Below are 11,531 nucleotides of genomic sequence, written 5' to 3'. Positions count from 1 at the left end.
TGGAGCCTCACAAAAACTGAAACTGTCAATTCATTCGAGAACTGGAAACAAAACCTCGTATATACACTTTCACTTGACCCTAATTTTGCTCCATTTCTAATTGATGGCGCACATTGGGAAAGGAAAACGAGAGCCGCACCACATAGGGGCTTTGTAAACGACGGCGAAGATGTTGCCGAGGCTATACGTAAGACACGCGAACAAAAGGTAACCACCTTAGAACTTATGTTAGGACAAATAGCAAATTATGCCCCCATAATTGCCAGAAACACCATCGTTAAAAACTCTACCTCAATTGCATTTATCTGGCAACAAATCAGATTACATTATGGATTTCAGTCGACAGGGGCTCACTTCATTGACTTTTGTTCTATCAAACTTGAACCCACTGAAAGACCTGAAGATCTGTATCAAAGATTGATGGCATTTACAGAGGACAACCTGTTACGCACTGATTCCGGTATCACGCATCACGGTGAACAAATAGTTGAAGATGAGGAAATGACTTCCTCTTTAGAGAATTTTGTGGTTTTAACGTGGTTAAGACTCATTCATAGTGATCTCCCTAAATTAGTGAAGCAAAGGTATGGGACAGAGCTACGATCAAGAACTCTCGCATCCATCAAGCCTGAAATTTCTCAGGCCCTCGACTCATTACGCGAGGAGCTCCAAACTACTGAAGACACTAGAGCGATGCGTACCGCAGCATCATATCCATCAAAACGATCCTCCGCACCTCCAAAAACAGTACAGTTTAGAAAACCATGGAAATCATGCCCACTGTGCAAAGCAGAAGGAAGGGACAGTAACCATTTTTTAAGTAAATGTAGCTTCCTTCCAACACAAGACCAGAAATTTTTCGCACGTGCACGACAAATCATTGGCACTTGTGAGGATGATAGTTCAGACCATAATTCTGAGAGTGAAGAGGCTCTGCCTCCAGTCATAAACAGGGTCAGAGTTCAACAGTCTCCATATTTGGATGTGTTTTGTTCCCATACTGTAGTACGACTAACAATTGATAGCGGTGCGACTGCAAACATGATGCGCGCGTCGTGTGCATCCAGTTTAGGCTTACGAGTGACTAGCACATCGCAGTCTGCGAACCAAGCCGACGGATCGTCTCCATTGAAAATACTTGGCGAAACACGAGCAACATTCTCTCTTGATGGACTCCACTTGTATTTCGAGGGACTTATTGTTGAAAACCTTGATTCGGATGTCCTTGCTGGAATCCCGTTTATGGAAGCCAATGATATTCTTGTCCGACCTGCAAAACGACTAATCATGGTTGGTGGTAACTCAAGGTATTCCTATAACTCGCCCCCATCATCGATGGATAGACATGCAGTTCGACGTGTACTGCGCGCACCATCGCGATCAACTATCTGGCCTGGTGAGTACATAGAAATTGATCTCACTGACCAGTTTCATCCCAGTAATGAGACAATTGCACTTGAGCCCCCTGAGGCGGGCAAGGATAATGACACTGTCTGGCCCCAACCGACCATAGTGTCAATCGTATCTGGCAAAATCCGTATTCCGAATCTCACAAAGTTGCCTCAACAAGTGAAGAAAAATGAGCATTTCTGCATTGCGAGAACCACAACCTCTCCTGACCTCGCCCAAGAGCTTGATGTAAGTGCAACACCTACATGTAAGCACAGAATTTCGACTATGACTCAACACTCGGAGCTAGTCAAACTAGATCCAGATAACATCTTACCGCACAATATGAAGGCCAAATTTAACAAGGTGCTTTTGGAGTTCGATGATGTGTTTAATCCGACATTCAAAGGCTACAATGGTGCTGTTGGACCGTTCCAGGCACATGTCAACATGGGGCCCGTCCAACCACCCCAACGGAAAGGGAGAGTTCCTCAATATTCGCGAAACCAACTCGTAGAACTGCAAGACAAATTTGACGAGCTTGAGGGTATGGGTGTTTTCAGACGACCCGAGGACATAAACATTGCCGTTGAATATGTTAACCCATCCTTTCTGATTAAGAAACCACAAGGAGGTTATCGTTTAGTCACTGCGTTCGCCGATGTTGGTCGCTACGCCAAACCGCAGCCATCTCTCATGCCCGACGTGGATTCTACACTACGACAGATCGCGCAATGGAAGTACATTATTACCACTGATCTTACAAAGGCATTTTACCAGATACCCATGTCCCGAGACTCTATGAAATACTGTGGCGTAGTAACACCATTTAAGGGTGTCCGTGTGTATGCAAGGTGTGCCATGGGCATGCCAGGCTCGGAAACAGCTTTGGAGGAACTTACATGCCGTGTACTGGGTGACTTGGTGGAGAAAGGTTGTGTTGCCAAAGTCGCTGACGACCTGTACTGCGGTGGTAACACATTGGAAGAATTGTTGACCAACTGGATAGATGTTCTTGTAGCACTCAGACAGAGCGGATTGAATCTTTCCGCGTCAAAAACTGTCATTGCCCCAAAGCAAACTTCAATTTTAGGATGGACATGGTGCCTAGGGACTATTCGCGCAAGTCCTCACCGCATATCCACTTTATCCACATGCTCTAGGCCTTCTAGGGTATCAGGTCTCAGATCTTTCATCGGGGCTTACAAAGTTATGGCAAGAGTGCTGAAGGATTGTTCCAAACTGATGTCTCCTCTGGATGATGCTGTTGCGGGCCGCGAATCCAAAGACAATATATCTTGGTCCGATGAACTTATCAATGCTTTCACAGCTGCACAGAAAGCGCTTTCATCAAACCGCACAATCACCTTACCTCGTTCTAACGACCAGCTATGGATTGTAACCGATGGTGCCGTTCGGAATCCCGGTCTAGGTGCCACACTTTATGTCACACGCGATGGAAAAACCGAACTTAGCGGTTTCTTCAGTGCCAAACTGAGAAAGAATCAGGCACGATGGCTTCCGTGTGAGATTGAAGCACTCTCCATAGCAGCCGCCATTAAACACTTTTCGCCATATATCATTCAATCTGCACACAACACTTGTGTTCTCACAGACAGCAAACCTTGTGTGCAAGCATTCGAAAAGCTCTGCCGTGGCGAGTTTTCTGCTAGCCCACGTGTAACCACATTTCTGTCAACTGCAAGCCGATTCAAGGTCACCATCCGACATGTAGCTGGCTCTGCTAATCTACCTGCAGATTTCTCAAGTCGTAATGCTCTTCCATGTGAGGAACCCACATGTCAGATCTGCACCTTCGTGAATATTTCAACAGACTCCGTTGTGCGCAGTGTTTCGACCAACGACATCATTGAAGGGTCTGCGTCCATGCCATTTATCAGTCGGTCAGCATGGCACAACCTCCAGTCAGACTGTAGTGACTTGCGCCGCACGTGTGCCCACCTCAAGCAAGGCACACGTCCCTCAAAAAAGCTAACGAACGTGCGAGATGTCAAACGTTACTTGAATGTTGCTTCAGTTTCACGAGACGGGCTTCTTGTCGTCAAACGAAATATTCCGTTTTCAAGGGCTAGTGAGAATATCATCGTACCACGACAAGTTCTTGATGGGTTACTTATGGCACTGCACATACGACTTGGCCACCCTACAGGTCACCAACTTAAGTCTGTCGTGAGCAGATATTTTTACGCACTTGACATGGATGCCGCTATCTATCGTACAAGCGACAGTTGCCATCAATGCATATCACTGAAAAAATCGCCAAAGTTCGTAGCAACACAAACTTCATCAGATGCCCCAGCATCAGTCGGCAGTCAATTTGCAGCCGACATTATCAAACGTGAACGCCAACTCATCCTTCTCGTACGCGAATGTGTTACATCATACACTTCAACCATGCTCATTGAAGACGAGCGTCGAGACACTCTACGGGATGGTATTCTGTGTTTGTGTGTTCCGCTGTGCCCATTGGATGGCCCTTTCGCAGTTATACGCACCGATGCTGCACCTGGACTCAAGTCCCTTGTTGGGGACGAGCTTCTAAAGAATCATCGCATCAGTATCGAGATCGGTAACGCGAAAAACATCAACAAAAACCCAGTGGCCGAAAGAGCGATACAGGAACTAGAGGATGAAATTCTTCGTCAGGACCCTTCTTGCCGTATGGTGTCTCCTTTGCAGCTCTCTCTAGCTACTACGCGTGTCAACACGCGCATCCGAAGTCGTGGCCTTTCATCCAGAGAAATGTGGTTTCATCGCGATCAATTCCTAAACCAACAAATTCCCTTGGACGATGAAGCTCTTGCAGTGAATCAGAAATTAGCCAGAGAGTCAAATCACACATTTAGTGAGAGATGTAAAGCCCCTTCTGGCTTACGTCCGAAGTGTCCAACAATCTGCGTCGGCGACCTCGTCTACCTTCACTTCGACAAAAACAAACACAGAGCACGCGACAGGTATCTTGTCGTTAAAGTCGAAGGAGATTGGTGCAACATTCAGAAGTTCGTTGGCAACCAACTAAGAGCCTCCTCTTATCGTGTAAAACTCACTGAATGTTACAAAGTGCCCGATACTTACCCTAAGGACTCTATCCACGCTTGTCCAGGTGATGCCAGATTCACTGATGACGAAGAAGGAGAATCGACAACTCCTGTGCCCCCACCAAAAGTGCCTGATATTCCTACAGCTATATCAGTACCACTTGATAATACTCCACCCGAACATGAACTTGATCCCAATATTGACAGTAATGACTTATATACTACCAGTGCACCTGACTCTGCTGTTGATAACACGGACTCATCCGCTACCCATAGTACCACAGAAAAATTACCCGTCGCTCATCAGCCTACATTGAGCTCTCGACCAGTGCGCGAACACAAACTCCCAACACGTTTCGAGGACTATGTTATGGATTCATAAAAATGATTCTTTATTTAATATGCTGGGTCAAGTAACCTTTTCTAGTCTTAATTCCATCACCGTGTAAAAACTCAAGTATTTCTTGTTTTAATTCAGTCATGATTATGCTTTTAAGTTTAGTTATAATTGTCTTTACTCCAGTTCTAGTCAATTGTTTTCCAAACACCTCAACATTGTGACACTTCTGTTACCTCAGTGACTTTTCATATGTGACAATATATATTACAAAAAGAGGAAAAGTGGTAACGCCACTAGGTGTGTCCGGAAAGTTTATCCGGATCCGGATTCTTTTGTAAACTTTTTGTTATTCTCCTCGTGTTTCCGGTTTAGCCATAGTAAAGTTTTGTGCGTTACAACATAACGTGTTTTGTGGTTCTGTCACTCATTGGCGCTACATGAAATATTTCAAAATGTGACCGGACAGAATATATCACCAGGGTTTTCTCTGTAATTTTGTTATGCAGCGTTCCAGGGACTCTCGGATGTAACAATTAGGAGTCCCATTTTGGAATGTAGGAGTCCCATGACATTTTGAAATTAACAAAATCATTGTAAATCAGTTCCAGCATCCAGGTTGGTCACCAGGTATAACATTAACAATGTTTGCCTTAGTGATAAAATACAAACACAATATTCCAAGGATGCACAGATATTTAGTTTGGGGGTCCTTTATGTTTTGCTTTTATTTTTTTTCTGGTTTTGTTTTTGTTTTTTGTCTAAGATGCAGGAAACCAGGAAGCCTGCATCAGGGAAAATCCTGTTGGACGATTTGAAAGTTGGAAGGGCAAGGCATTACATCAAACATCCACTATTTACCACGAGGATTTTTTTTCTTCAGTTATGTCATGTACACAATTATTATGTTACTTTGATGACGTCACGGTTAAGTATACCGTATTGTTACATTATGACGTCATTGACAATAGCACATATCCCCGGTGACAGTAGTTATGTGTACGCGAGCTTTCGAGCGCCAAGTTGTTCATTATTTCGACAAGCGTCTTAATTAAAGGTCCTACATGATGTTTCTCTCTATTCTTGTACCCATAGTTTACTATTTCACAGGAAAAAACAAAGGTAAGTGGCTACAAGGTAAATATTTTGCATACTCCATGTTAACCACTTTTTAAAGGCTTTGTCAGGCGAATATATACATCAAACCTAATCAAAATATTTTCTTTCGTAATATTTTCTGAAATCAAGTACATGTAGATACTGTTTTGTAACATTGACATCACGTGATGTGGCAGTGGCGTAGGAAGGCGTCAAAAAGTGGGGGGGGGGGGGGGGGGGGGGGGCAACATTTTTTTTAACCTTAAATTTTACGCACTAAACAAATCGTATGCCATCTCCGCAAAATTAGCCAATAATTATCATTTCAACATCCCATGATAATTTTGATAATTTATGTAGTACAAAATAAGTTATTTACGCAAATCAGGATATATATATTTATGGCAAAACATGAATCACCAGGCCCGGCCAGGATTTTCGAAAGGGCGGGGGGTCCAGTAATTTAGTAATCATGCGAGCGCCGTAGGCGCGAGCCGATTTTTTTTGCTTTTTTTTTTTTTTTTTTACGAGGGGTCTGAGGGGCCGTCCAGTGGGTCCAGGGCAGCGCCCTGAAAGGGTGTTCAAGGGGGTCTAAGCCCTCCGCGGAAAATGAATATAGCACATTTCCAATAATTCGGGATCAGGCGCGGATCCAGGAGTTTTCGAAAGGGGGGTCCAGTAATTAAGTGATCATGCGAGCGCTGTAGGCGCGAGTCGATTTTTTTCCCTTTTTGCGAGAGGTCTGTGGGCCGCCCAGCGGGTCCCAGGGTGGCGAAGCCCCCCTGTGGATCTGCAATCGAAAGGGGGGGCAGTAATTTAGTGATACAGCGAGCGCCGTAGGCGCGAGCCGAATTTTTTTGTATTTCCTCGTACCTGTCGGTAATTATTATCACTCTATTCACATTAAAACCGCGCATTCTTATTCATGTTGTGTTTCTGCCTTGTTCTCATTATGAACTCAATTAACTTCACAAATTATCATCAACTTATTGAATCTATGTGATGAGGTTAAGCAAAATTTCGTATTAAGATATAAATATTGACTTACCAGGCTCTATTGCAGACGACCGACACATAGGTCTCTGATAGGTCTGAGGATTGATATACTAGTATAAAAGTCGGAATGTTCCGGATGTACAAGATAATCGTTGCCTTCAAGAAAACATTATCGGTTCGAAAATATACAGATATTTATCGAAATGAATATATAAATTCGTGTTTTTTCACCTTTTTTAGATTTTGGATGTCTAAACGGATTCTGACGAGTGACACATTTGTCGTGATTTGGTCCTCGGAGTCTGACGGTGTCACTCATTTCTCGTGATTTGGTTCTCGGAATCTGACAGTGTGACTCATTTCTCGTGATGTGGTCCTCGGAATCTGCATGTTTAAATTATTATTTTTTTTTTTTTTAATTTATTTTTAGTTAGTCTTCGGAATCTGCCAGGGTAAATTATTATTATTTATACTTTTATTCGGTCCTCGGAATCTGACAGTGTGACTCATTTCTCGTGATTCGGTCCTCGGAATATGTCAGTGTCACTCATTATCCTGTATTTGTGTTCTCAGAACTGGACCTGTTACCGTGATACGACCCGCAAGTTATGTGACTGGTATTACGATCGTCCTTCAACTTCCTCACAAGCTGACCAATACGCCGCGGTAATCGAATAAGTGGTATTTTCCCATAGTTTCCCAGAATGCGGATTTTAACGCATTCCAAAGAATAAAGAATAAATCGTATACTCATTTTGTTTTTCTCTGATACAAAAAAATAACGGCATTCTACGTCAGTAAATATTTTATAACCACGTGTATACCTTGCTGTCCTCCAGACCAGCCCACGACTAGCGGTGTCCTCCGATGGGAACTATCAAGGAGAAAACCAGACTGTCGCCCCCAACACCATGTACTCTTATAGCGACCAGTTCTGGAACGACCACTATAGACAGGTAGTATACGGTTTTCTATTCATTGTAACTATCGGCGCGTCATAAAACCAACACTCTTAGTTCAATCTCGAAATCATATTGGTCCGGTAACATAAATATTCAACGCAAACGTAATCATTTCAGCTGAAGACCGACCCCGGCCAAAGTAGTACAACGTTCACCTACTACAAGTCCTCAGTAAGTACAGGCGCACATTTAGTGCGTTACGTTTTATAGAGGGCGAGGCGGGTGGCCGTGTAGGGGAATATACAGTGTGGGGGAATATTTTTGTGAGCAAATACATAAGTGTCGGATTTATAGAAGGTGGGTTAGGGTCCTTGTCCTTAAATATAGTTACCAAGGGACTGAAGTAACTTTTTCTGTAAACCTACCCTCAAGATGCCTCAATGACATCGAACAGGTATTGAAGTGGAGGGCCTGTGTATTGTCTAGAAAAGACGGTGAAACAAAGTATATGAGCCAGAGAGACGACGATTTTTTTTTTGGCACAAAGGGTACAGCTAGAAAAACCGGTCCAAGATGTCATGGACTGTACAATACATTGGGGTTCCAGGACAGAGGGAGTAAAAATCCGACAAATCCACAGGGACATGTAAAATAAAGTATGCGGATATGACCCCCAAAAGTGCACCATTGGCGACAGTCGTTTATATAAAAATGAGGAATCTGGACAGGCTGAGGGAGCAGTTTGCAAAATAGTGTGCTGAAGGACGAATTCGGCCATGTATTATTTTATTTTTGATGTAACAGTTCGCATTGAGTGACACGGTAGGTTTAAGATGAATGTTTCTTGATGACGGTCGTATATTATGGTGTTCAGTTAGGACCAAATTTCCAATATCGCTCCTTCGCTCCATGATGGCGAAGGAGTGAAAATACGATGGCGAAGGAGCGAAAACACGATGGCGAAGGAGCGAAGAAACGAAGGAGTGAAGTTCCATAGCTCCTTCGCCATCGTGTTTCGAGCGATATTGGAAATTTGGCCCTAACAGAACACCATTGCCATATCATTTTTTTTTAATTCTAATTTTCTATGAAAGCGCACCCATATAAAACGCCTAGTTGCGGAAATGTTGCCTTTTAATACATGTATTCGAAATAAATGTATCTGTAGAATGGCAGAGTATGATCTTTGTTTTTGTTTTTGTTTTTATATTTTGTCCTCAATTTAGAATCCTGTAAGCAGACCTATTTCGTTGCCTGGAAAACAGACGTGGTGCTGCGGAATGAGTACTCCCTTCCAGGTCGCCATGGCGAAGCTATATCCCGGATATTGTACTGCTGTGGAAGTTGGTGACGTAAAACTTCCGTCTGACGAAGGAAGTTCTGTTGATCCGTGCCACATTCCACAGCATGAATCAAATGATGTAATTGGCAGTTCTGTAGATCCTCACTGGACCTTAGGTGACAATATCAGTGATGTTGACTGAATCGAGGGATGTAGCTACATGTATGTATACGACGGAGACTGCTTGGAATGGAGCTGGTAACCTGCCCCTGGTCACAAGTAGGACGGAATAGAAGGAACACGGTCGACATTCTTACAATCGGAATGTCAAAGTATGTTCTAGAATGTCGTTGGATCATTATTTACAGGAAAAATAGTATTCAATAGAAATCGATTGAGATCTGGGTCACACCAACCAACTTAAGCTTTGTGTTGTGGAACGTGATGGTGCTATTGTGAGCACACACAAAAATGGCGCGTATTTAGTTGTGGACATTTAGAAATGGATGATCATCTTGGCTACATGACATATACAGCTGTAAGTTCTAAATAATGGTAGTCATACAATGTATATACAGCAGTATGTTCTAAACAATGGTTGTCATACAATGTATATATACAGCAGTATGTTCTAAATAATGGTAGTCATACAATGTGTATATATACAGCAGTATGTTCTAAATAATGGTAGTCATACAATGTATATATACAGCAGTATGTTCTAAATAATGGTAGTCATACAATGTATAACGTACAGACTCACGCTGAAGAAGTTTGACAGACCAGTTTTGTTTTCGGATGTGTTGAAATGGAATGTCTGCTTGTAAGGGCACGTCAAAAATGTGTTGAATGGTAGCCTTCTTGAAAGTTATACCTCGGTTAGGGGGTGTTGTTATACATGTATACATTTACATTTTACATTGATAACTAAATATAGAAGAACATTTGGACATTACATTTATAAATGAAGGCAAGACGTATGTAAACACCTTGGGAGTCTATGTTTGGGCCGATGATAATGATAAATGATGATGATGGTGGTGGTGGTGGTGGTGGTGATGATGATGATGATGATGATGATGATGATGATGATTTAAGGTCAAATGTTGCAAATAGCCATCTTATAAAAAATAAGAAATCTTGTGTACTAAATATTTTATTGATTAGTGGGTGAGTGTATATCTATGTGAGCATCTGTTGACCTTATTTTTATATCTTATGTCATCAAAAAATTATCTTCAATCAATTCAAGTGATAATTTGTATTAAAATTAATAAATAAAAATAATACTATATTTTGCTTTATTATAATTTTCTTTGTTTTGACAGATTCTAAAACTGTTTTTGAGAAACAAAACTGTCTGTACCGCGGTATTCTCATATTTCACGTGGTCAATTGCAATAACTGAAATGACAAGTCATAAATTCAACTTTGATATTCGAAACTTAAGATAAAATAAACCCAATTAAAAAGACTAGAAAGAAACGATATCGGAATCTCGGATCAATAGATTAAAAACCAAACTTGGCTGATTCTGGTGTCCGTGATGATCGGCTGTCACATAGGGCCTTGACACGAATTTACATCTCACTGTCTATATTACTAAAAAGTATATACGAATCCGTGCCAAGACTGGGGTTGTCAAGGTTATATCGCTGTCAGTCTATATACCAGCCTGGCAGAGTGAAACGAATGGAGTTAACTTTGATAGACCAGAATTAACTTTGATAGACCAGAATTAACTTTGATAGACCAAAAGTAACTCTAATAGACCAGAATTAACTCTGATAGACCAGAATTAACTTTGATAGACCAGAATTAACTTTGATAGACCAGAATTAACTCTGATAGACCAGAATTAACTCTGATAGACCAGAATTAACTTTGATAGACCAGAATTAACTCTAATAGACCAGAATTAACTCTAATAGACCAGAATTAATTCTGATAGACCGGAATTAACTTTGATAGACCAGAATTCGTAATTTCTGTCGTAAGGTTTTAAGGAACTAAGCTTCTTGTGTAATACCACTGACTTATATCCTTATGTTGTGGCTATCTATGTATCGATTCCATATTGGAAATGACTTTATTTGCTCCACCAATGAGTACAAGTACATCTTAAGAATGTTATCAATTCTAAAGACAAATATATTCCCTCTGGTAAGGATTTGTGTGATATGAGTCTAAAGGCGGTTTTTGCAATAAAAATGTATACAAAAAAAACCCCAAAAAAAACAAAAAAACAAACAAACAACAACAAAAAAAACAACAATAACACAAACCGGTTAGCGCTCAGTGTAAACTTTTTGAATCTATAGTCAGACCGATATACATTTGTAATCTGAAATATGGTACAGTATATAGGACTCTATCAAAAGTTACTGAATGCCTTAACCCGGGGGGAAAATCGCCTTTTGAGCAAGTGCACTTAAATTTCAAAATTTAGGAGTTGGAATGAAAACAGT

At 41.6% G+C, this 11,531-nt stretch overlaps 1 protein-coding gene across 1 annotated transcript; it reads left to right on the top strand.

Moving 5' to 3' along the window:
• The first annotated feature begins 7,366 nt into the window (after positions 1-7,366).
• Positions 7,367-10,313, top strand: LOC117343722. The gene is made up of 4 exons (XM_033906193.1): positions 7,367-7,545; positions 7,719-7,835; positions 7,959-8,012; positions 9,008-10,313. Exons 1-4 carry the CDS (start codon positions 7,414-7,416, stop codon positions 9,263-9,265), a joined length of 561 nt encoding a protein of 186 aa, XP_033762084.1. The 5' UTR covers positions 7,367-7,413; the 3' UTR covers positions 9,266-10,313.
• Positions 10,314-11,531: the final 1,218 nt, after the last annotated feature.

The sequence above is a fragment of the Pecten maximus genome, chromosome 15 (genome assembly GCF_902652985.1).
Source record: "Pecten maximus chromosome 15, xPecMax1.1, whole genome shotgun sequence".
NCBI lineage: Eukaryota > Metazoa > Mollusca > Bivalvia > Pectinida > Pectinidae > Pecten > Pecten maximus.
Note: the sequence above shows the minus strand (reverse complement) of the source record. Positions and strands in the feature narration are given on the sequence as shown.

Excerpts from the sequence above, each read along its gene's own strand:
- LOC117343722 (XM_033906193.1), top strand. The coding sequence starts at position 7,414 with ATGTCAGTGTCACTCATTATCCTGTATTTGTGTTCTCAGAACTGGACC. Across the intron at positions 7,546-7,718 it reads AAGCTGACCAATACGCCGCG|ACCAGCCCACGACTAGCGGT; the intron begins GTAATCGAATAA and ends GCTGTCCTCCAG. Across the intron at positions 7,836-7,958 it reads GGAACGACCACTATAGACAG|CTGAAGACCGACCCCGGCCA; the intron begins GTAGTATACGGT and ends TAATCATTTCAG.